Source organism: Rissa tridactyla, chromosome 2, assembly GCF_028500815.1.
Source record: "Rissa tridactyla isolate bRisTri1 chromosome 2, bRisTri1.patW.cur.20221130, whole genome shotgun sequence".
NCBI lineage: Eukaryota > Metazoa > Chordata > Aves > Charadriiformes > Laridae > Rissa > Rissa tridactyla.
In genome coordinates, this window is record NC_071467.1 from 104,044,172 (window position 1) to 104,068,528 (window position 24,357).

A 24,357-nucleotide genomic window follows, 5' to 3' on the forward strand; every position below is an offset into this window, starting at 1 on the left:
CTACTATGCTGGCCTGTCAGGTGATGGTGGAATGAGGAAGACATGCACACACCCTGGTGTTGCAGGGTGGGAAGAGTGAATTTACAGAAGCAACTTCCTCAACTCTGCTAGCCCAGATCAACATCTCGATCGCCTTCCTCTCTTCCATTGGTAATGGAGTTGCCACCAGCCTCTTGCCCTTTGTAGATCTAGTTGTGAGCAAAGTCATCAGGGCAGGCACTCGGAGTGACAGTCCTGTGCAGATATCTAGCACAATCTAGATGCAGGGTAAATTGGTTTATGTGGTTATACTACTTCTGCTGATGTAAAGCCTGTTTGTGTGTCTACGTAGCACCACGTAATTAGCCAGTCTCCACAGAGCTATGTGGTATGAACGTTGCAGTGGGAAGTGAAGAAGCCGTTCCACTGTCAATCCTGAACGAGCTCTGGATGCTGTAGTGAAGTCTTACACACCTCCTGAGTTAATTACCTTCTAATTTTCTATTTTTAACTCGTAAGCACCACAGACAGTGCAACTGATGGAGCCTTCCTCATGGAAGGGGAAGGCTGGGTGGCAATGAGCTGAATTCCTGGTCATCTTTGTGATGGTAATAAGATTTAAGGCATGACAACACAGGGGAAGAAACCAGCAGGCTCGGAGTGTGCCAGAGATCCTGGGATCTGGCAGAGTGATTTATTGTTTGTAGCACTTGCAGAATGTGTGCTTTATGGGTAACAACGTGTCCTTTTGCAGCATGAAAATAAAGGCTCAGAAACAAAACCCTGTCAGTAGTAGTGATGCTGTACAAGGAACTCCATAGCTGTGTTTTTATCCTGATGTTCCTGTGTATCTGCTGGTATTGCAAGTAGAATGATGGTGAGCAATCTGGCAGAAGCTGAAGGAGCTCTGAACAGAGTAGAGCTTTCTCAGGGAGAGCATGAACTGTTCATTTTCTAGACCAATTGCAAAAACAATTAGTAAATAAATAACTGCCCTGAGCACCACTCAAAAGCCTGGATTGTTTTCTTAATGTTGCTGTTACTTTCTTACCTGCTTTCATTGCCTCAAGAGCTCACCTCATTCACGGTTCATATAATCTTATTGGGTCAAAAACCTCTGGACAGGAAGGACTGCTGTTAGAATTGAGCTTCTCACCTTTCTGTCACCTTCATTTCATGTCGCATTCCAGCAGTTCTCTGGAAATGTTACATCAGAGCATGTGTTCATGACCTCTGGTCTACCAGTGTTCTCCAGCAAGACGGCAGTGAAATGTTTTCATCTATTGCACTCAAGATTAATCGGCCTGTCAGCCTATCTGTTCCAGTGTTTTTGAAAGGGGGGGTGATTTTTGAAGGACTCAGCATGATTATTGAAGATATTGCACGTAACCAGATCAGTCATATTTTACTTGATTTTAAAGCCATCGCCTTTGCAGTGGAATCCGTTCATTGCCACTGCATTGCATAGATAAGTGCATTGAAAGTACAAATTTATAGAGAACCAGGTCTTAGAAATGCTAACACCCTTGCTCTGTGAGCTGACTGAAATAATTGCATTAGAGAAAGTGCAAAGTTTTCTAATCCTTTCGATTCATTATTAAACATTAAAACTGAATTCTGATAACATTATCAGATGATCCTTTCAGTGAGCAAGCGTGTTTAGTGAATTTAAGCATTTCTCTACTGAATACAGCAATGGCAACTCAGTGTAGGAGGAAGTGGGTTGCTGGTGAGAGAAATTACAGAGATGCCTTAGACTATTTTAGGTCATTTTCGTCCTCTTCAATAGCAGGGGGAGAATGGGGAAACGCATCTGTAACCCCAAACTGCGAAAGGCCTCTGCTATCAGCTGTTTGAGGGGAAAAATCTGAACCATATCCTGGCTTTCCGGGAGCCAAAAGCATCAGTGCTCCCACCCAGAAGCTCTGGCTTTGTCGGGAGCTTGTCTGTCAGCTTTTGTCGGGAAGGCCACTACAGGCCTCTGCACAGGAGGAATTCAGAGTAGATGTCATTGTGACATTTCAAAACAGAATTTTGTGTTAAAATTACTACAAATACCTGAGAGGTACTTTTCTAGTTATATTATTAATTTTCATATTTAATTCAGCAAAAAGATTATTTTTTTAATTTACTTCAAGCTGCTGCAGTATTTCCAGTTCATCACACCCGAAAGCTGCAAAACGTAGGTGTTCCCGGGTGAAGACTGCACAGAATAGATGTGAAGAGCTCCGGGCGCTTCCCGTTCCAGGCAGGGAAGCTTGTTCATTGTGGAAATGCAACTTGGGTACAGGGCGAGATCTGGAGCGCCTCCTCATTTAAAACCATGTCTGGAGGACATGCGTCTTGAATTCTGCCCGCAGAGGGTAGGACAGGCAATGCTCACTGCATCAAGCAGCAGCTATTGGCCGTTTGTCATTATTCCCAGTGCTCTGTGTGGCATCATGCCATAGAGTTAAGAACCCCACTCTGTTTAAAGGTCACCTCATCCAAGGGCTCTAAAACTGCAGCCTTATTTATCTCGTGCTAAAATATGTGTGTGTCCCTGCGAGTATGGGACAAACAAGGCAGAGCTAGCCATGAGCTCAGGAGACAGAGCAGTCTAATCCCAGATTTTTTTTGATGTTGACAGGATTCAGCTAGTGCGCATGTGCAGCCTCTCAAGGTTAAAATAATGATTTGGTAGTGTACCGATGGTTTCAGCTGCTTGAAGTTTTACTTGCCTCGTATGGGGGGTCCATTCCCTCAAAGGGCAGCGCTGACATTTAAAAACAAGTTTGCTCCCATTACAGGTGTGTGCCTAGTATAGGTGGTTTAACTGGTGTATTTAGTCTGCCAAGCTGCAAGGGCTTCCACCTAGCTTTTTTTCTTCTGAGCTGGCTTCTTTAACGTGGTGTTTAGTAGAACTTGTACCTGCCATGTGTTCCATGGATGTTGGTTTTGATTTTGTCAGTTTTTGAGTGGTTGGACAGCATCTAACTCCAGTCTTCGTTTGTTGATGCTTTTTCTTGGAGGGAGAGGAGGCATAATCTGTGCACAGCAGGAAATGTAGAAAATACTCATATTCTCCTAAATCACTTGAGAATGATTGATGGGAAAGAAGTGTGAGAGGGAGGGAAAGGGGAAAGGGATCGGTACAGTGAAGAGATAAACAGAGATGTGATGAAGGGGAAGACAGAGAGTAGAAAAGAGTAGAAAAGCTGGGAAAGCTTCATTCAGTTCAAGGACATAAGACAGGGCCAACATGTGGATGAGTCAGAGCAAGTGGCAGAGCTCACTTGTCAGCTCCAGCTTCTCCTTTTCCTTGTGAACTGGGATCTGGCAGGTCCTGCCCACCTGAAGCTGTTTGAATTCCCTTCCAGCTCCCCAAACCGCATAGGATTTCAAGCATATGTACTTTCTGGAGAGTTTATCTGCTCCTTTCTCCCTTCTTCCCTTTTTAAAAAATGTGTTCTAAGGTTCCCTGCTCTTTCAGCCAGGATTTGGAGGAGGGACGGGCTTACCATTTCAGGGCATTTCATCATCCCTAAGCACATTTGTGTCTGGGAACCTTCTTCCAGTCCTGACTTCTTCCCAGTGCGTCAGTGCAAACCTAGCATTTCTGGATAGGGAATCGAGACCCAGCATTTTGGAAGCATGGGTCCAAACACGCAATGCAGACTGGAGGGAGCGCTGAGACCAAGCATGCATGGTGTCTGTATCAGAGGCGCAGGAATGCCAGCACAGAAGAGGGGATGGAAAGTCCCTGGGTCTGTGTCTGTCAGACAGATGTGATCATTTCCGTAGCGAGTTGTCATTCAGCAAAACAGAGCACTGAGGTGAGTGGGCTGCTTCAGTGGGACCCCAGTGGCACATATATCAAATGTCAGGTGTCTTCCCAAGGCTTCGGGTTATCTTTTTTCCTCCCCCTCTGACACAGCCTACATCTTCTCCAGAACCTACCAACTATAGCTGGAAGAATGGAAACTATTTTGGTGGTAGCTTTCAGTCCCCTGAGGCTGAATGATTTCTGCTGCAGGACTAGATCTCTTGATTTACCACGATCCTTTTTGTGGTGTCCATAATATACGTTGTCTGTACCCGGGCTTGAATGAAAAGCTGAGGCTAATACGACAAGTTCTCAGTGGGATCCTTATGCTGTAGGCATTTAGTTTAGGAGTTGGAATTAAGAATGCAGGCCAAGCCATAGAGGCAATGGTCACACAGTGACTTCCCCAAAAACAAGCTTCTGAACATGTAAGCTGAGAGTTTGCTTTTCACTAACTACATACAAACTGATCACTCAATATTCGGTTATTGAAATAACGTGTCTGAAATCAGAAGGCGTGTATACCTCCCTGTGACCGTAGAAGCCATTTGTATATTGTGATGTTTTGACATCAAAACGAAGACTTACCTTTGGTTTTGTTCTACTTTCTTTTTTTCTTTTTCATCTCACCTATGCTTGAGTCATATGTGATATTTCTCTTCCATCCCACTCTTTTACTGCCTTTTCTCTAGCCTGTGTTCTGTTTTGTCTGTGCTCCTCTGCATTCGTAGTGGTCAGAGAAATGAGAGCAGTAGGGCTGCAGTCCCTTTGTCTCAGGAATCTCCACTTCTCTTCTGGAGTGGGGTTTGATACAACAGAAAGAGTAGACTCTGAGATGGATTATCACGGGGTGGGTTCACTTTGAAACAGCCGTGTGTCATCCCTATCTTGCCCATTTTTTCTCTGTGCGGATTTGACACCCTGCTCAAATGGCTGAATTTGAAGAGTTCACAATGTCTTAAAATTCGTAGGGCTTTTACAGTGTAGGGAACTGACTGTACCCTAAGCAATAAAAAACTAGCAGAGCCTGCAAAGATCAGGCAGAAAAGTTTTCCCCCACAGAATTATTATTACTTACAACAAAAAAGCAGAGCACCATGTTCTAAACCATGTTTTGCTTAGCTATATTAACCCTCATACCTGTGTAAAATGTCCTTTTGTCATCAGTTCATGTTTGCTGAATATCTGAACAGAGACACCAGATGTGCACAAAGCGAGTGTGGGCAAAAGTGAACAGACTTTAGACCAGGAGCTATACTTTAACCAGAGTCTGAGGAGATTAGATTGCATGTGGGGTTTTGTTTGATCCAGTTCCTGTTAACTGCAACCGTGGATTAAGTATATAGTCTTAAGAGTCTAAAATTAAAACGTATTCTATGCAATGATGTTAATAATTAACTAAAATAATGTTGAATTCAAAGGTAGACTTGTGTTTAAACAGAGATGGGAGTATTTTTTAGGTCAATGCACAACTGACTTATGAAACACACACGAGAGCAAGAACGTCATCTGCCAAAAAAAAAGAAGATGCATAAAATCCAGTGTTAACTAATTAAAGCTAACATAAGGAGCAAGATTCATTTGTATACAATTTATCTTCTCTGTGAAGGATTTCATGTAGAAGTTAGAAAGCCTAGATCTACATCTAAAACCTATGAGCACTTGATAAAAGCATTTATGCATAGAATTATGGAATCATTTATGTTGGAAAAGACCTTTAAGATCATCGAGTCCAATTGTAAACCTAACACTGTCAAGTCCACCACTAAACCACGTCCCTAAGCTCCAGGTCTACAAGACCTCCCGGGATGGTGACTCAAGCCCTTCCCTGGGCAGCCTATTCCAATGCTTGACAACCCTTTCGGTGAAGAAATTTTTCCTAATGTCCAATCTAAACCTCCTCTGGCACAACTTGAGGCCATTTCCTCTCCTCCTATCATATTTGAACATGTGTATCTAAAAACCATTCATATAAACCTGTGAATGGCCCTGAAAGAGACATAACGACAGCTGCACCCATCCATTTATTAGGAGAAGTGCCCCAGCAAATCGTCATGAACATCTGAATGTGAAACTGGGCCAAGAGTGGCATCACACAGTCAAACCTTCTTATTTCCAGTCAGACACCAGGTTGCTACATTTTGTACTAAATCAAGCATATTAATCATCTGGGTGGGAAGCTGCTAAGTATAGAATTGCAAAAATCAGTAGGATAGATCAGAAATAAAAGATACTGGTATCAGTGTTACAGAGGGAGCAGAGCTCATGCTAAAAACTTCTCTTCCCCCCTACAGTGATCTGCAGATCCACTGGAACATCTGAATGATAATTCTGTGATTTGCAAAGACACCATAACTTGTTTGGTTTTTCACGCTTCCAGAATTTTGGCAACAGAAAAGAGACAATCTGTTTAATTTCCTGGGTGAGAGGAATAAACAATGCTGTTTTAACATACTACACAGTCTGTCACTTTTGCATTTGATAGTGCCATTCACATTGTACCTTAGGCTAGCTGTGGGCACGTAATCGTGACTGGAGTAGATATTTTTAAAACTGGATTTTGATGATCGGTTATTCTGAAATACAGCAATCTAAGGAGAGGGAAAGAAATATTTCATATTGGCAGCTAACACCATCATGAGTAGCAAAGTTTAGTACCTTATCTGAGCTTCTTAGACTGGTTGACTAAACAGGATACTAAGGGATTGTCAAGGCTCCTAAAATAAAATTGTGTATGATTCATGGACGGATAGAAACTTCACCAAGTAGTGGCTGCCAGTTGGGGTCAAAGGTATCCCGTTAGCCGGGCTCAATCTATCCAAGTAAGTGCAGACAGGACATGTTTTAATTTTGGGCTCTAGGGACTGTATACTTAATCTGTGGTTGCAGTTAACAGGAACTGGATCAAACAAATCTCTGCGTGCAATCTAATCTCCTCAGAGCCTGGGAAGTATAGCTCCTGATCTGAAGTCTATTGGCTTTAGCCCATCACTCACTTTGTGCATAATTTGGTGTCCCTGATCAGATGCTCAGGAAATATGAACTGAGGATGTAAGCATATTTTAGAAACGTGTTTTTCTTGTAACGCAAACAAATAAAGCATGGTTTGGACATGGTGCTCTGTTTTTATTGTAAGTAATAATGATTCTGTGGGGGAAAACTTTTCTGCTTAATCCTTGCAGGATCTGCCTAAACCTTGAAGGCTCTGCTGGTTTTTTATTGCACAGCATACAGATAGTTCTGTCTAGTAAAATACACTGTGAAAGCACTCTGAATTTTAGGACATTGTGAAACCTTGATGCTCACTCGCCTAAAGAAAATTCTGTAATTCTGGGGAGAATGCAAAAGCAAGTGGTGCTTCCTCTGTCTGTCCTTTATCTAGCGCAGCTGCCTTTGTCTGCTGTGCAACTGAAGTCTGCAAATTGCTTCATAGGAACAATAGTTAACATTCTGTTTAGGGTACAAAGATGAATGGGCACTGAAAGCTTGTGGAAGTTCAGCAGAAGTTTGTTTTGTGCTATGAAAATACAGAGAAGGATTACATACCTTCAGGTAGATCTCTGATTTCTTGAAGATGTGTTAATACTTTCACTATACAGCTCTGGCAAGTGCAGTAACACTAGATAACTCATAATCTGTCGAATGGAGACAAATAGCTATGGATGCATGTCAGAATAATTGGTGTTGAGTCAAGTTAATTCGATTTGTTCATTTAACAAATTGAATTGTTTCAGCTAATTACATAGCGCGGCGTAAATGCGATGACGGATGTTCAGAGAAGAAAATGACTCCTTTTTTCCTCCACTAAATTAATGAAACTATTAAGGAAAATGTACACTCAGAGTATGAAAACAACGTCCAGCTTCACATGCTGAATTTTGCAGCCTCCATTATGGCATGACTCTTCCTGGGCTTCTTGTTGAACTGACCAATGCAGCAGCATCCTCTTAGCCCCAGACTACTCTCCGGAGAAGCCTATCTATCTTAGCTATTCTGTTCCACTACTACACGAGAAACCTGCCTTTCTCTGTTAGATCAGGCCATCTCAGGCTAGGTGTGTAAGGTCATGTCCCCACCTCCTGTAACTCTGCTGAAAAAATGGACAAAATGAAGGACTGTTGAAAATTCCAGTACCTTTTCAACTTCTTGGACTGTTTCTGTTTCTAAGCAGGAATGATGGTGGCTTAAGAGGTTAGCGATATTAAAGTTCACTGATAATAAATACAGAAATATGTAAAATTCAACTTTTTTGGGTTACATAGAAAATACTCTGTGTGAAATGAACCTGACTCCCCTTTGTCCTTTGCAGTATATCCTTGTATAGATTATAGCAGTTTTACCCTGTTCTAATTTTCTTTTTCTTTTTTTTTTTTGAACATTTTGAGAGTGAAGCTGGCAACATATATAGCAAACAAATTGTATTTACATGTCTTCATGATTTTTAAAAACTAGACTCTTTTCAAAATTGCTTTCAGCACTGATTCCTTTACTTCAGAAAGTTTGCAGGAGAATGCTTTGATGCTTCCGATTGAACCAATGTTACTCTCATTTTCGTTCCTTATGAAACAACACTTTCATGACTTAAAAGTAGCAAAGCAACAGGCGGAGTTCAGACTCCTGTTGTGCTTGGTGAGGTACAAATATGCTTAGAAAACTTGAAACAAAGATTTGAAGCAAAGTGTGAGAGAAATACTGTCCATATCTTTGTATAATGGTGCTTTAACATAGATTGGAGTGCTGAGATAGAAAGCCTTGGATCTATATAGCTGTGGTTGACCTCTTCCCAATTTTGTGTCCAAGTTGCAGTCCCCTGTCAACCTCACTGCATACATCTTGGTGTGTACTTTGGTTCTACTTGGACACATGTTGAATGTTTCCCTTAGAAAGAGAATTTGAATATAGACGTGACATGGTTGCCAGAGGTAGCGTAATGCAGCTTTTAAAGTTATGAGTGCTCTGTCTGCATGGAAAAGCATCAGGCTGTGCTGATGTCAGGTCAAAATGTGCTGACTTGAGGGCAAGAAGCAGTTCGTGCTGTAACTAGACTAGCACAGCCTGCTTTTTTATGTGGTCAGCAGGAGTAGGGAAGTGATTGTACCTCTGTACTCAGCACTGGTGAGGCTGCACCTCAAATACTGTGTTCAGTTCTGGACCCCTCGCTACAAGAAAAACATTAAGGTACTGGAGCGTGTTCAGAGAAGGGCAATGAAGCTGGTGAAGGGTCGAGAGCACAGGTCTTATGAGGAGCCACTGAGGGAAGTGGGGTTGTTCAGCCTGGAGAAAAGGAGGCTGAGGGGAGACCTTATCACTTTCTACAACTGCCTGAAAGGGGGTTGTAGCGTGGTGGCTGTCAGTCTCTTCTCCCAACTAAAAAGCAATAGGTCAATAGGAAATGGCCTCAAGTTGCACCAGGGGAGTTTTAGATGGGCTATTAGGAAAAATTTCTTCACTGAAAGGGTTGTCAAGTACTGGAACAGGCTGCCCAGGGAAGTGGTTGAGTCACCATCCCTGGAGGGATTTCAAAGACCTGCAGATGTGGTGGTTAAGGACATGGTTTAGTGGTGGACTTGGTAGTGTTCGGTTAGTGGTTGGACTCGATGATCTTAAAGGTCTTTTCCAACATAAATGATTCCATGATTCTATGATAATGAGTACATAGGGAGCCATGTTCAGTGTGGACTAACTTGGAAGCTAATTCCCCTGAATCAGGTGGAGAGTCTGCCTTCTTGCTAAGCTATGACAGTTTTATTGTTTCCATATTCTTCTAGTCTTATATTCCTTTTTTGGGGTTGTTTGTTTTTGGGTTTTTTTGTAAATCTATGTATTGGTTGCACCCCATCTGTTCTGTATTTTGTATGCCTCATGGGCAGGTGCTCTCCTCTCTTCATATTTCCATAGTGGCTGGCAGGGACTCATAACTGGGAATCCAGGTTCTACTGAAATGTAATAAGTAAATGAGCAACTGCGGTCTTCTGAACCTCTTCATCCAAAGCATTAGCTGTAATACTACCAAATGTGTGGTCAATTGCATGTGTAAGCTTTACTATTAAAATAAATGTGTGCATTGTAAATTATAAATCATGTCACAGTAAGAAATGGGAATTGCTTGGTCCTAGGCAGCAATGTCAGGTTCCAGCACGTCTCTGACTCAGAATGGCTGAGCACTGCAGAATGGATTCACTGACTCAACTCTCGTTGGAGTTGAGAGAAAACGTCTTGTGGTCACCCTAATCTATGTTTCATGTCTGTGGCTTTAAATTATGACACAATAACCTGTTCTCTGTCAAAGTGTGTTTCATTTCACAAGGAAAAATCTTAAAACATTAATTACTAAAAAGCCTCGTGGCTTCCTCTTGCTACCATAGTACAAGTGTAAACCTTCAATACTTTGTAACTTACAGCAGCAGTTAAAAAGAGACTGTTCACAAAATCATGGAGTAGTTAAGGTAGGAAGGGACCTCCGAAGTTCATCTTAGTTTAACTTCCACTGCTCAAAGCGGCATCAGCTAGAGCAAGTTACTCAGGACTGTGTCCAGGTGGGTTTTGAATGGCCCCAAGCATGGAGACTCCACAACCTCTCTCCGCACGCTGTTGCAGTGTTTGACCACCCTCATAGCACCAGTTTCTGTGCAACTGCACACAGACCTCCGAATTCTTCCTGTTTGCTCCCCTGGCTGCATCGTTAGTGCACAGGCACTTCAGAGGCACCGAGTCGTGATGATTTCCCAGAAAAGGTATGAGCGCTCTGCCCATGACACTTTCTGTAGGCATACCCTCAGTTATGTGCATACGCTTGATGGGGTCACCCTTCAGCCCTCTACGGATCATGAGGTCTCTCCTGGCCACGTCACCCTGCACCCTTTGCTCCACCGATTCCTCCCCACTGTCACTATTTTAAAGCTCTCACCAGGCCGGCCAGCCTCTTGGCAGGGATGTTTTTGCCCCATTTTTCATTCATATTCAAGGCAACTTGAGACCAGTGGAGCCACATACAAAACATGTATGACTTAGATACAACAATACTCATAAAACGGGTTGATGAAGAATGTTTGTGTGATGGGAGCAGGTGATGGAAGCAGGCAAGGTGAAAAGGCAGTAAGTAGGAAAACAGCCCCCTCTCCATTGAGAAAATAATTCAACAAAAAGGAGAATATGAAGCAATTGTATGCTTCTGACATTTACTTAATCTGTAAAATCTTCGATAATAAATCACAGAATCACAGAATGGTAGTGGTTAGAAGGGGCCTTCAGAGATCACCTAGTCCCAACCCCCCTGCCAGAGCAGGAGTACCTAGAGCAGGTTGCACACGAACACGTCCAGGCGGGTTTTGAATGTCTCCAGAGAAGGAGACTCCACCACCTCCCCGGGCAGCCTGTTCCAGTGCTCTGACACCCTCAAAGTAAAGAAGTTTTTTCTCATGTTCAGTATATCTGTATTTTAAACATCTCAACTGTCTGCTGTTGACAGAATTTGGCTGAACTTGTGTGTGCACATGCACATGCATAGAAGGCCAAAGAAAGTACTTCTTAGTGAATAAAAACTGTTTCACTGTACTTAAAAAAGAAAAGAATCCACAATATGTATGACCCACCCTGTGTGTGATCATCAAACTGAAACATTTATACAGCATTTCTCCCACAGCATTTTAAAATGATGAACAACAAATATAGAGTCAAATTCTGTCCTGTGTCCCTGCAATGGGGGTGTTTTAATAGTCTTTCTTGCACCCATGTGTCAGATTAAATGGTAGAAATGCCAACTGGATGATAATGTAGTATCATTTCTGGAAGTATTGGCTTTTAAAGTTAATCTTCAATGGGATGCTTTACTGTAGGCATGTGCATACATTAGATAACCTTGGCATGCAGAGAGTATTTTAAGACCCACATAATTTTGAAACATCCTTTACTATTCAGTGAAGGTCATGATACATTCCATGCACATAAGATCAGAAACAGACCTTCCAGGCTTATTTTACTTCTCAAGATAGATGCCAAATTGGGAGCCCACAGTGATGTATTCTGTTTTTCTGCAGGACAGTTAAAGTGGCACAACAAGCTTTTCCGTGCTGTTCCACTGACATCTGAGCCCTTGTCTAGGGCAACCACCTGACAGAGGTGCCAAGGAGAATAACATGTATAACTCTTCACATGCTTATGTTTATAGCTGAGATTTCAAAAACAAATGCTGCCAACTAATAATATATACTATTATGAATTCTGGGATTCTGGGATTTTCTGTGAGGTCAGAAAATTCACTTTAGTAACTAAACTCCAGCATCTGATGCTACCAGTGCTGTCTAGAATCAACCTGTTAAACCACAGGCAATACGATCTGTAACTACTTCCGTTATCACTTTCTATTTATCCACTGATGATACAAAAAAAAAAAAAAGAGTAGTTGCTTCCTTAAGCTTTACATCTAATCAACATGATTTTATATCCACAAAATAAAAGACTAACCCTCTATAATTCAGAGATTTTGTAATGAACAACAGGCTTACTGATTTTCACATTGAGTTAGCTGCCTCTTGGAGGAAGGAAGAAGCACATGTAAGATTAGGTTCAAAATAATTCTGTGAAATGTATCTGTCCCCTTTATGAAACAACCTGCTACACAGGGGAGAGGAGAAAAGCAAATCCAGGCCTTGATGTCAAAACAATGTAAACTACTTTTTGTATGTTAACTTGTGTAACAAGTGAGGCATGAAAACAAAAGCGCAGTGCCCTGAGCAGTGGCAGTGAATATTTTATCTTACCAACAAAAAGCAACAAGAGACTAAATCCTTAAAGCATATGCCGTGCTGACAGCGCGCTCTCGTTATGACAGTAATGGTATTTGCAATCCCAGCTGCACTCAAGCCTGTGCTGTAAAAGCACCCATTTCGCAGAACGCATGCTGCCACCTCTTACCCTTTACTGGCCCTTAGCCAGGTGAAGGAGCTTTTCTCTGTCGTTCACGCTGCCTCACGCAAATGGGTGTTTAAACATTTTTTTTGCACAAAGTTAAATTGGATTTTGGCATCGTTAGTTCTTCTGAAATTTTCACAGTGCCGAAAAGTATCTTTAGGTGACTTCAGGTCTTTTGTATGTAAACCAGCCTTTCTCTGACTTTTTACAAACATCCAATGTAAATGCCTTTCTAAAATTCAGTGGCCGGATCCTCACTGAAGTGTTGAAGCAGGAGTACCACTGCTATTGCTGTGATTCTGTTGTTTGAGTGTGGTTGGTAAGAGTATTTAGAGGGTGACTCAGGGCTGTGAGTAGCAAGTATTCGCCACTTTCTGTTGGACGTTCTTTTGGCTAAGTCTAATGAGTCAAGAACTAGTGAGTTATTATGGATAAAGGAAGATGCTGCTGTAGGAATTTGTTTGAATGTGTGTTCTACCCAGTTTTTCTGGGCATCCACTTGTTCGGTGTTCTCTCCAGGCTGAGGCATGAGATTCAAAGGGAACTGGAGAATGTTGCTTATAAATTATGGAGTTACTGCCTCATGGTTACCGTCCTGTCGTCAGAAATGTCAGACTATCCTTCACAACTGAGCTTTTTCTCCTTTTGTCGACTAGTAAGGTTTCTACATCCCCTACTTAAGGTTGTTGCCCATCACCGCTGCCATTTTCAGTCCGGGTCTTTTGTGTGGAGTCCCAGCAGTCCTATGCAGATTTCTTGTTTCCTGCTTCATATCTGAGCAATTCAGGAAGTTTGGAGTGATTCAGTAATGCAATTACATAGTAGCATTTCAAGACATAGAGAAATAGGTTTGGAGAACCTGGGTGGAGAGCTCTAGAGAAAATGAGGAAGCAATGTGGCAGGTGAAAAAATGCATTCAGGAGATCTGTGGATTGTAGCGTGGTAAAGGAGGGGTAAGCAGAAGGCACAAATTAAATCCTGGAATTGTGCACAATGAGCATTATTCCTGCTAAATGTGACTGGTTGGGTTCTGCATTATCCGGAATTAAGAGCAGCAGTGAGTCACTTCCAGCTCTGATTTGTTCCTGGGTTCAGTCTCCCACTTCAGAGCAGCTGCCAGGCTGCTGGGCACCCTGTCCACCTCCCACAATCAAAACTGCAGCAGAGCCTCCAGCAGCTCGGGCGTCCCAGACAAGCTCTGGACTCCACTGAGACCCAGGATGCGCACCTCCTTGCAGGAGACGTCACTAGCCCGGGTAGCAGGCACCACAGCATGAGAACAAAAGCTTTTCTACCTTTTAGAAGTGGGACTCTTCTGGTAGATGTGCCCAATATAGCCTTAATCCAGTTAGCTGGGGTACCAATGGCAGGTGGTACACACTTTATGCTCAAGCACCCAAACCAGCTTGGGTGCCTGCTGCAGGCTGGATTCTCAGCTGCCACATACTCATTGCTATGGGTACCTAAGCTTGGTGAATTTAAATTAGGAATTACCAGCATTCCTGAAATCACATTTCTGACTGTACTATAGGTATCCATTTTATCCTCGCACTATAGGTATTTTGTAATAGAAGCATTATGTAGATGGGCCAAAATAATAAAAAAACCACTTGCAACTAAGTTTCTTTATTAAGTTGCTAAAATGTAAATTGCCATGTATCCAAAAGATACATTTTCCCTTCCAGTATCCATTGATGTTTCTAGCTCGAACCTCTAGAAAATGAATTTCTGAAAATTATAGGACACTGGTTTTGTTTCCATTCATTCGCTGACTAAACCCTCTAGAAGTATCAACATGGCTTCTGACCTTATTGCAGTTTAAGTTCTTTCCCCAAGCAACTATCAAGCAAAGATAGTCCTAAAATAATAGGGGAAAAAATTATGCCATGGAGAAAAAATTTCTTGGGACTGAAAGCATAGGATGGCTTTTCATCTAGCAATGCTGTCATTTTATTGTAATTTTAAAATTCTGTTTTACAGACTGACTCTCCAGTCAAGCTCCAGATGTGTTTGTTTGAGTAGCCCCGACCTCCCTATGGGCTCAACAAATGTGTCACGAAATGGCATTGCTCACTGGGAATGCAGATCCTGAGTTCAGCTCCTACTCCTTCAATAACTTGGAAAATCTGTGTGAAGTGCAAACCAAGAAAGGATTCTTCTACAAAAAGGCCAAACTCCTGCACCCTGGGGAAGACTTGTGCTGCTTAGCCCGCCTGGATGACCGGACCAGGTTTGTGATCATCAACGTAGGTGGTATTAAATACAAAGTTCCATGGACCACCTTGGAGAACTGCCCCTTGACCAGGCTTGGGAAGCTAAAATCTTGCAACAATTATGATGAGATCATGAACATCTGCGACGATTATGATGTTAGCTGCAATGAATTTTTTTTTGACCGTAATCCTAGTGCCTTCAGGACGATCATGACTTTCCTGACAGCTGGGAAGCTGAGGCTTCTCAGGGAGATGTGCGCTCTTTCTTTTCAGGAGGAGCTTGTGTACTGGGGGATAGAAGAGGACCACCTGGAAAGGTGCTGTAAAAAGAGATTGCGACAGAAAGAGGAGGAGGCAGCTGAGGCCAGGCTGTATGAAGGGGAGATGGTATTTAGTGAAACTACGCAATGTGCCTTCCAGGACAATAGCCGATTGAGTTTGTGCATGCGAAAGCTCAGGGATATGGTGGAGAACCCCCACTCAGGGATCCCAGGAAAGATCTTTGCTTGTATTTCAGTCTCTTTTGTTGCCATCACTGCAGTCAGCCTCTGCATCAGCACCATGCCAGATGTCAGAGAAGAAGAAGATCGGGTGAGTGCAGCTTTTCTCAGTGTGTTTTGCATTGTTGTCTCCTCAGGGGAAGGTGACGGGCAAAGTCACTCCAGCAATCATGCAGGTATTGCATTCAGTATTTATGAAGTGGAGGGCTGGCCAGTGAATAGCACAGAAAGCATTATGTCACTTAATATTGAGGGAAGATTGGGCCAAGCTCTGCCTTGCCAGCACAGCTTTGCCAGTGCACACCAGCAGACAGCTTTACGCAACAGATTTGTTTTCTGACATCTCTAACCAGATGACAAACTAGCTATTGTGGGTATAAAAATCAGCCTTCCTTGAGGCTTCATGTTTGAAGGTAGGTTAAGAGCCAACAGATCAGTTTTCCTTCAAGGTGCTTTAACATACCACTTTGAATGAACTCTCAGTACCCCACTGTAAAAACCACATCTAAAATATTTTCATGCTATAGGTCAGGTAAAGGACAGGGAAGCTGAGGCAGCAATTTAACAGCAGAAACAAAGCAAATGTCCCAATTTTCAGACGTGCTTAGTATTCTCAAGTGTAAGCTGTGGATGCTTCATGCCCTTGAAAATCAAGTTTATGGATATTTTGTTTATTCTTCAGTTTAACAAATTTCCTAAGGGTTTAGTCCCTTATTTGCGCAAGCAGTTCAGTTTCCCAGGATTAGCTGTATGTAGGCCAGTGAAAGCTCATCTAAAGATCAATAGAGGAGGACATTCACATTTTCATTAAATATGTGCTGAAATGCAATCTAAAGGGTTTGGGCGGGGACGGGACTTTTTGAGGAGTTCATGGCCTCTTTATTTTTACTTAGATCCACGCTTGACACTAAATGTTTGGGCTTATTTTCCAGCCCCATGGTCATTAAATGTGATTGTGAACTTCAGTTAGTAAGAGAGTACTTCACCCTGTCAAGTTCTGCCTCTCAGGCGAAGGCTAAGCTCTCCTGAAAGCAGAACCCTTCATGTGTGCCATCACCGGCTCATCGCTCACTGCCACTAGAAGAAAAGAGAGTGGTCATTTACCTGACAGGAGGCATTTACTGGTTTGTGGCGTTGAAAGTGAAAAGCGTGCCGATGGAAAATGGGGCCGGCAACTCCAGAGAGACCCCTGCGTTTGACTGAGGACCTCATATGCAGTTAAACCCCTCCTTTGCTTGCGAGGTACACTCAGGTTAGATGTCAGCTGAGTTTTTGATTTGGAATCAGACTCATTCAGTAGCAGCCAGGAAAAAAGACAAAACATTTGGTATGTTGTTTGATACTTGATTTATCATAAGATCTTTGTTTTAAAGGCTTCTTGTGATCTAAAATTTGAGGTTAGTACTACTGGGTACTAGTTAAAACTGTATTGTCCTAAAAATTTTTTTGAAATGATCATTTCCAAAACACATGCCTTTTACTGTAATTAACCAACAGTGCTCCAGTATGCTGGAATTTTAAGCACAAGGGATATTTTACTGTTGAAAACTGAGATGTATTTAGTGTTTAGATGTTCCTGGGTCTAAGTGAGAGCTGAACAATTGCTTTCAGAGTTACCAGAGTTTAGGCACCTTATATTTTTACTAGTGATCTGAACATAAATAGGGACTCATAATAATAGACTGATAATATTTGTTGGGTGGAGCAGGGTAATAATGAGGATAGAGCAAGCATATTAGACAAGCCTGGATTTCTTTGTAAGCTGGGGACATTAAAAGAAGCATTTTGTAGTCAAATGCAAAATTGTACAATAAAGACCGATGCAGACTTGCTGTTGCAAAAGCATAGAGTCTGATTCCCAAAACAAGACTCTAAGTAGGATTTAGGGCACGAGCAACTGAATGTAAGTTCCTATTGCAGCATAAAGTCAGAAGGGTCAATGTGATCCTTGAATACATAAGCTGGGGAGCAGCGATTAGAAGCTGGAAGATGATTTTGTGCCTGTATGCGGTGTTGGAGAGACTGACACTAGAATACTGCAGTCAGCTCTCATGTTCGTATTTTTAAATGATGTTTGGAAATGGTGTTTTGAAAAATTGGAGAGGATGAAAAAACCTATAAATATTAGGAACTTGGAGAAAATGCCATACAATAAGAAACTTGAACATTTCCATTTATTTAGATTATCAAAAGGAAGGTGAGTGGATTAAGCAAAGAAGTGGGTTTTATGTGGGGAGGAGACCTGTGTCATCTGAAAGACCTTGAAATTAAGCAGGGAAAGGATGCACGGTTAAAAGCTGAATCCTGTTACATTCATATGGGAAATTAGGTGCCAATATTTAATACCACGGTGATTAATTACTGGGGGAGACTAGGAAGAGAATTAGTGGATTTTGTATTTTTTGATGTTTTCAGTTCAAAGCTCAGTGCCATCCTGGAAGGTAGCCTTCAGCTAAACACATTCAACTTCAATCAAAAGTAAATTAACTGATTTCAGTTCAAGTTACAAAGGTGAAATGCTTGTACTACAGAGGAGATCAGAATAAATGATCTGATGCTTTTCTGTGCCCTTAAATTCTAAAAGCACAGAGCTCCTGCAAATAGGCTTTGTTCTGCCCTTTGCACAGGGAAGGTCTGCGGACAGAGTGGAAGTGGTTATTTTGCTTGAGACAAAGGTGGCCCTCTCACACAGGGGACAGGTGAAGGATCACTTCGTACACAGCTTAGTTCATCCCCAATGTTCCTCGCCCGCTCCTGAATCAATGCAGGTCAACACTCTGTTTGAGCTGTAATTAGTCATGCCAGGAGTCATACACAGGGACTGATTTTGGTCCTGCACAAATGGATGTAAACACCCATGTAGTTCTTCTCAGCATCAGTAAAGCTGGGCAAGGAGTCAGGCATCTGCGCACATAGAATTGCTTGTAGGATCAGAGACCTAGGCTGCACACTCCTTGCGTGTCATCGGTACACGGCTTAGCAGGCCAATGCAGCTCATCAAGTGACAGGTGTGGAGAGAAGAGAGCTCATGTGAATTCAGAGCCATGTTAACCATCCTGAGCTGTACCCCTAGTACCTAGTTTAAAATTCATGCCCAGGGATAGCTCTTTGGTCTGGTTTTGCAGCCTCCTAACAAGCAGAAAATGTATGTGCATCCCTCCTGGCTAAGGAACAAATAAACAGTAAATATTATTTCAAGGACGCACTGTACTCAGTGTGTACCTTTTCCAGGCTCTCTGGCTGACATTACTGTTGTTAGGGTTCCATGTCAGAGCTATCGTAGATACTCTGGCTAACAAGCGGTTGTCTTTTCCTTGAGCTGGCGTTTTCCAGAAAACAAAAGCTTTATGTGCCACCTATCTGTCCTGCTACTGCTTCAGGGAAAGAGGAACTGGCCATGAAAAAAAACATGCTGGAGAGCAATTTTTCATACCCCAATCCTTTAATGTCACCTGAATGAACCAGTTGTTACACCCAGTGATGTCCTTCAGAGGTTTAAGTGACCTCACACAGATGTAGGCACAGGACCTTAAAAGTTAGGAGTAATTGCCACGTGGGTGAGGAAATTATTTTAGGTGCCTGCCTGTCTCTTTTAAAATACAGAAGAAGAATCAATCATACATTTTGTTAACTTTATTAACTGCTCCAGATGTTCTAGATGACAGTGGCAATCCCTAGTGGTTTAGCAAGAGTGGGAAGGATCATGTTCCCACGTACCATAGCTGTCTTGTTCATACTAATGGTCACCTCGATTCATCTGAAGCTGTTATGATTTGAAGAACCCATAACAATATGTTGTCATTTATACAATTATTCTATCACCTGATGACCCCTCCCCACCCGGGAATGGTGAGGATGAGGGGACTAGAACATCTTTCTTAGGAAGAAAGTCTGAGGGACTTGGGCCTTTTCAGCCTGGAAAAAAGACGACTGAGGGGGGTCTAAATACTTGAAGGGTGGGTGGTCAGGAGGATGGGGCCAGGCTCTTTCCAGTGGTGCCCAGTGAGAGGACAAGGGATAATGGGCACAAATTTGAACACAGGAAGCTCCATCTAAACATGAGGAGGAACTTCTTTACTTTGAGGGTGGCAGAGCACTGGAACTGGAAGGGAAGGGCTCAGGGGTCCAGCACAGGGGCAAAAAGTTCTCAGGATCACAGCCATTAAGGAAGAGGGAGAACTGCTCATCAAACTTTCTAATTTATATTTAATGTAACATTCATGTTATGAAATAATCCTGTTGGCCAGCCTGGATCAAGTGCTCGGGTCTCACTCCTCCTGATCCCTGCACCTAGTGAGCTGGAAAACACTGAGACCTTGAAACCCACATAACAGAGCTGGCTATAAAGTAAATATTTTCACAAATTCAGACACTAGAGTCTTCTAAAAATGCGGTTTCCCCAAGCATTACAAGAGACCTTACTGAAAAGTGAAATTACTGAAAGAGGAATTAATCCTGTGTCATTTAAACCAGGACAGAAGTAGTATCATGTATTTCAGATGCTGCACAATTATCAATAAAGCTAACAGAATCGGATCCTAAGCTAGTCAATACTTACTAAATTAGGACATATATTTTATCTTGTCTTTTTTTTTTTCTCATTAAGCTTTTATTTACTGATTAAATTAAATAAAACCCACCAATCCAGTAATGCACATAATAGTCTCTTCTGGAAATGTCACGAAAGGGACACTTCAAATGTATAAAGAAAATAAACTTGAAGAGTTTAGAGTGAAGAGTGAAGAGAATCAGGTTCTTCCATGTAAAGTTACAAAGCAATAATTAATTTTTAATTTCAGAATTTTCATAATGGGAGATTTCTATGCAAGGTCTAGATTTAATGGTGGAAAGTCCCCTCTTAAGGCAAAATACTGCTAAGACAAAATCATAGCAGGAGCCCTCAGGCACTGAGCTCTTTCCAGACCACCACAAAACTGATCTCCAAGGCATAAAAATAGCCAGAGGCAGAGTATCCTTAAGGCATTTTAGGTATACAATACATTAAAGTGGGCTTCTCAACTCTCTAAACAAATGACAGGCATCGAGTCACTCGTGGAAAGCAGCTAATACATCACAGGAGTCTTAAACTAGTTGGGGATACATTACAGCATAAGCTTTAATAACAGAGTTAGACCCGAACAACCAAAAGACATCAAGAGATTCAACTGAAAGCCAAATGGTCATCCTACTAGGCTCTTCTTTTTTTTTTCTTGGTGAAAACAGAGAAATGGTTGACCATTTCTACCTGAAGAAGAAAGATTCTTTCTTTTGTTAGACAGGCTTCCTCATCACAGAAAAAAAGGTGGTGAACTCGGAGATTTACATCAAGTGTTTTGTCCTGATTCACAAAAACATTGACAGGCCTGAGTCCCACTGAGCAAAATCATTTGTAGTACCACAGTGTAAAACAGCACAAGAAGATCAGCGAGTATTTCCTTCTTCACCGTGCTGTATAATGTATTGGGAAAAGCTAGTCTAATTAAAGATGCTGTGATAGGAAGTTACAGTTCAATAACCTTCAGCTGAAGAACGTTACAACAAAGAGAGAGATTCATAAATAATGAAGTTAATAATAGCTCATAAAGAAGCCTGAAACTATTTAACCTTCTAAGCTTAATTTACACACTGTGCTTCAACTTTCATATTGGTGAGAGTGGGGAATAGATAAATTGTGAATGTGCCTTTTAAACAATCTTGTGACTAAAGATTTCATTTCACAAAGGTACACACAAAAGTAATTTCAGACAAGGTTAAGAGAGTCTTGTATAATGATTCTCAACAGCTTTTCATAGACAAGATGTTGATGTAGATGCTGAATGAGCAGTGAGATCGGTCGAAAACTGACTGAATGGCCAGGGCCAGAGGGTGGTGATCAGTGACACAAAGTCTTGTTGGAGGCCTGTATCTAGTGGTGTGCCCCAGGGGTCTGTACTGGATCCAGTCCTGCTCAGCATCTTCATTAGTGATCTGGAGGGTGGACCAGAGTGTACCCTCAGCAAGTTTGCAGATGACACAAACTTTGGATGAGTGACTGAAGCGCCAGAGAGTCATGCTGCCATCCTGAATGATCTCGATAGGCTGGAGAAATGGGCTGACAGGAACATTGGGAAGTTTGGCATGGAGAAATGCAGAGTCCTGCACCTGGTGAGGAACAACCTCATGCACCAGTATATGCTGGGGGCCACCCAGCTGGAAAGCAGCTTGGCAGAAAAGGGCCTGGGGATCCTGGTAGACACCAGGTTTACCATCAGCCAGCAACGTGCCCTTGCTGCAAAGAAGGGTACTGGTATCCTGGGCTGCATTAGGTAATGTATTGCCAGCAGGTTGAGGGAGGAGATCCTTCCCCTCTGCTCAGCAATGATGCAGCCACACATGGGGTCCTGTGTCCAGTTGCGGGCTCCCCAGTACAAGAGAGATATGGGCATACTGGAGAAGGTCCAACCGAGGGCCGCAAAGATGATGAAGGGACTGTACCATTTCACATATGAGGAGAGTCCGAGACAGCTGGGACTGTTCAGCCTGGAGAAGAGAATGCTCTGAGGAGATCTCACCAGTGTGTATAAATACCTGAGAGAGGGTGCAAAGAGGACAGAGGCAGGCTCTTTTCAGCGGTGCACACTGGCAGGACAAGAGGCAACGGGCACAAACACAGGAGGTTCCCTCTGAACGTCAGGAAACACTTTTTCACTGTTAAGCGTGACTGAGCACTAGCACAGGTTTCCCAGGGTGGTCATGGCATCTCCGTGCTTGGGGATATTCAAAAGCGGCCTGGACACGGTCCTGGTCAACCAGGTGGCCCTGTTTGAGCGGGTAGAGGGGGGTGGACCAGAATGACCTCCAGAGGTCCCATCCAACTTCAACCATTCTGAGATTCTATGGTTATAACTATCAATTTTTTTAGGTTTGTAACTAAATAGGTAGATAATAGGAAGAAATATAAGTATTCAGGGCCTCAGTGTGTCAGAAATGCCAAAGATTTTGTTGAATGAATGGTATCTTGTCTCAAAACTCTTGCAGTTTGAGGTACTTCTGGGTGGAAAAAACTGTCGTTTTTACATTAAACCTTTTACTTATTTCAGTGAAAAGTAATGTAAAGGAGTAAAACAGTTATTGTTGTAGTGCATTCTATCCTAAGATGGCACTGTGCTTGAGATTCTGCAATGAAGCTTTTCATTACTGGAGAGCTTGTTTTTAGTACTTTGTCTCTTTTGTGACTGTTCAGCTGTTCTTCTGCATGTGATACTGAGACCTTCTTGATTTTGACTTAGAGCCACATGTTTATGTGATGCATAGAAGGTTTGTTTTCATCAATGAAAGTCTTAATAAAATTGCAGCTTGTGTTTTTCCTTTCTTTGTGGAATAAACTGTTCTAGAAATTACAACACAGCCAACATAAAACCTGTATTTAAAAAAATCTCCCTGCTGGTATTACAGATAACTATTTATAGTATATAGGCACTGAGGGTGACTTTTTATAAAAAGAATCTTGAGGAATTGGACTAACTAATTTCCCTGGGGATCATCTGAGAATTCGTTATACCATTCTCTCAGCTCTGCTGTTTAAATGCAAAAACCATGAGCTGTAACGGTGTCACCAGTTACGGCATCTGAAGTGATCTGATGTACTTGTTCCCTACGTTGCCAGTTTGCATTTTGTGTTTGCTCCGGGCAGTTCAGGCCACAGCTGGCTGGAGGCCAGGGAAAGACCAAATGACTCAGTTACAATTGTCACCCGCCTTTTCTACAACATTGTGCACAAGGAAGTTCCTGTAGACATATGAGATTCGTGTTCGCTTTCACATTCCCATGCCCTTGCTGAAGGGATGTAGGACTCACAGCACTACAGAGCTGTATTTTAACTAAAAGTAAGGTGTTTCTTATTTTTTTCATTCATAAGCTTAAAGTAGGTTTCCTGATCAGGTGGTACTTAAATCAAAATGATAACACACAATACAAATCACAAGCTTTGAGAGCATCCTTTACCCACAGCTTTAGTCATCAGCAATAAGCAAAAGTTTGCTTTGTTGTTTATGTGCCCAATTAGCCTTGTGTAGTTTCATTGCCTGTTCTGTGTAGTCCTGCACGGAGATTGTGAATGTTTTGGGACAGAATGTCTTAAACACAACGTCTATGACCATCGTCATAACAGAAATAAAATGCTGTTCACGTACACAGGCCCATTCCTCATGTCTCAGGCTGCGAGCTAGGTTCCTAAGCGAGGAAAATTTTTTCTTTTCATAAGTGAGACCAACTTAGTTCATGTCAGATGCAATTACTGTATGATATCCTTAGAGCCCAAAACTGAGGAGTAACTGCAGAGTTCTGCAGTGTAAGTCTGAGTCATCATAGTCTGCTCCGAGAAATTTGCTGTGCATGTGCCCTTTCAGACAGCTCAGGTTTGTCTGAAAGTGATGAGGTTTGAAAGGTAAAAGTGACGTTGCTTCTGTGGGTCACACAGAGAGCTTTAAAATCAAGGAGTCGAGAACCTCTGCATTGCTCAAGCTAAACCTTAAATGTTGTGTTGTGTGGGTTTTCTGAGCGGTGTGCATCTTTTATCCGACTCCCATGGAATTTGCAAATGTAAGACTAATGGCAAAATGTTCTTTGCAAATACCAAGAAGCGGTGATCGTGTCCTTTGATCATTTTACTGTGCTTGTCTCTGAACCATCTGAATGATACAGTCCTTAATGTAAAAGAAATAAATGTATTTCTTTTACATGGATCTGAATCTAAATCTTTCCTTTACTGGTTGCCTAAATCCAGCTGTTAGCGTTACAGCGTATCTCGGTATCAGGTTTTTTTACCAAGTTGAGAATTGTTGTATTCGCATACTAGGGAAAAACATTTGGTGCTGTGAGTCCTCGGCGTCGCTGTTGCACAACACATTGCCCACTGCACCTGCGCTGCCCACCGCTGCCCAGGGCTCCAGCTGCCTGCAAGCCCCCTGGT

General features: G+C 42.3%; 1 protein-coding gene across 4 annotated transcripts in view; it reads left to right on the top strand.

Moving 5' to 3' along the window:
• KCNG2 (potassium voltage-gated channel modifier subfamily G member 2) overlaps window positions 1-24,357 on the top strand; it is a 61,529-nt gene that overhangs the window by 19,653 nt on the left and 17,519 nt on the right. For all 4 annotated transcript variants that reach the window (XM_054192671.1, XM_054192672.1, XM_054192673.1 and 1 more), the window contains one exon: window positions 14,675-15,498. In XM_054192671.1, coding sequence (XP_054048646.1) covers window positions 14,743-15,498 — 756 coding nt within the window. In that variant the 5' untranslated portion in view covers window positions 14,675-14,742. The remainder of the gene's footprint in view (window positions 1-14,674; window positions 15,499-24,357) is intronic.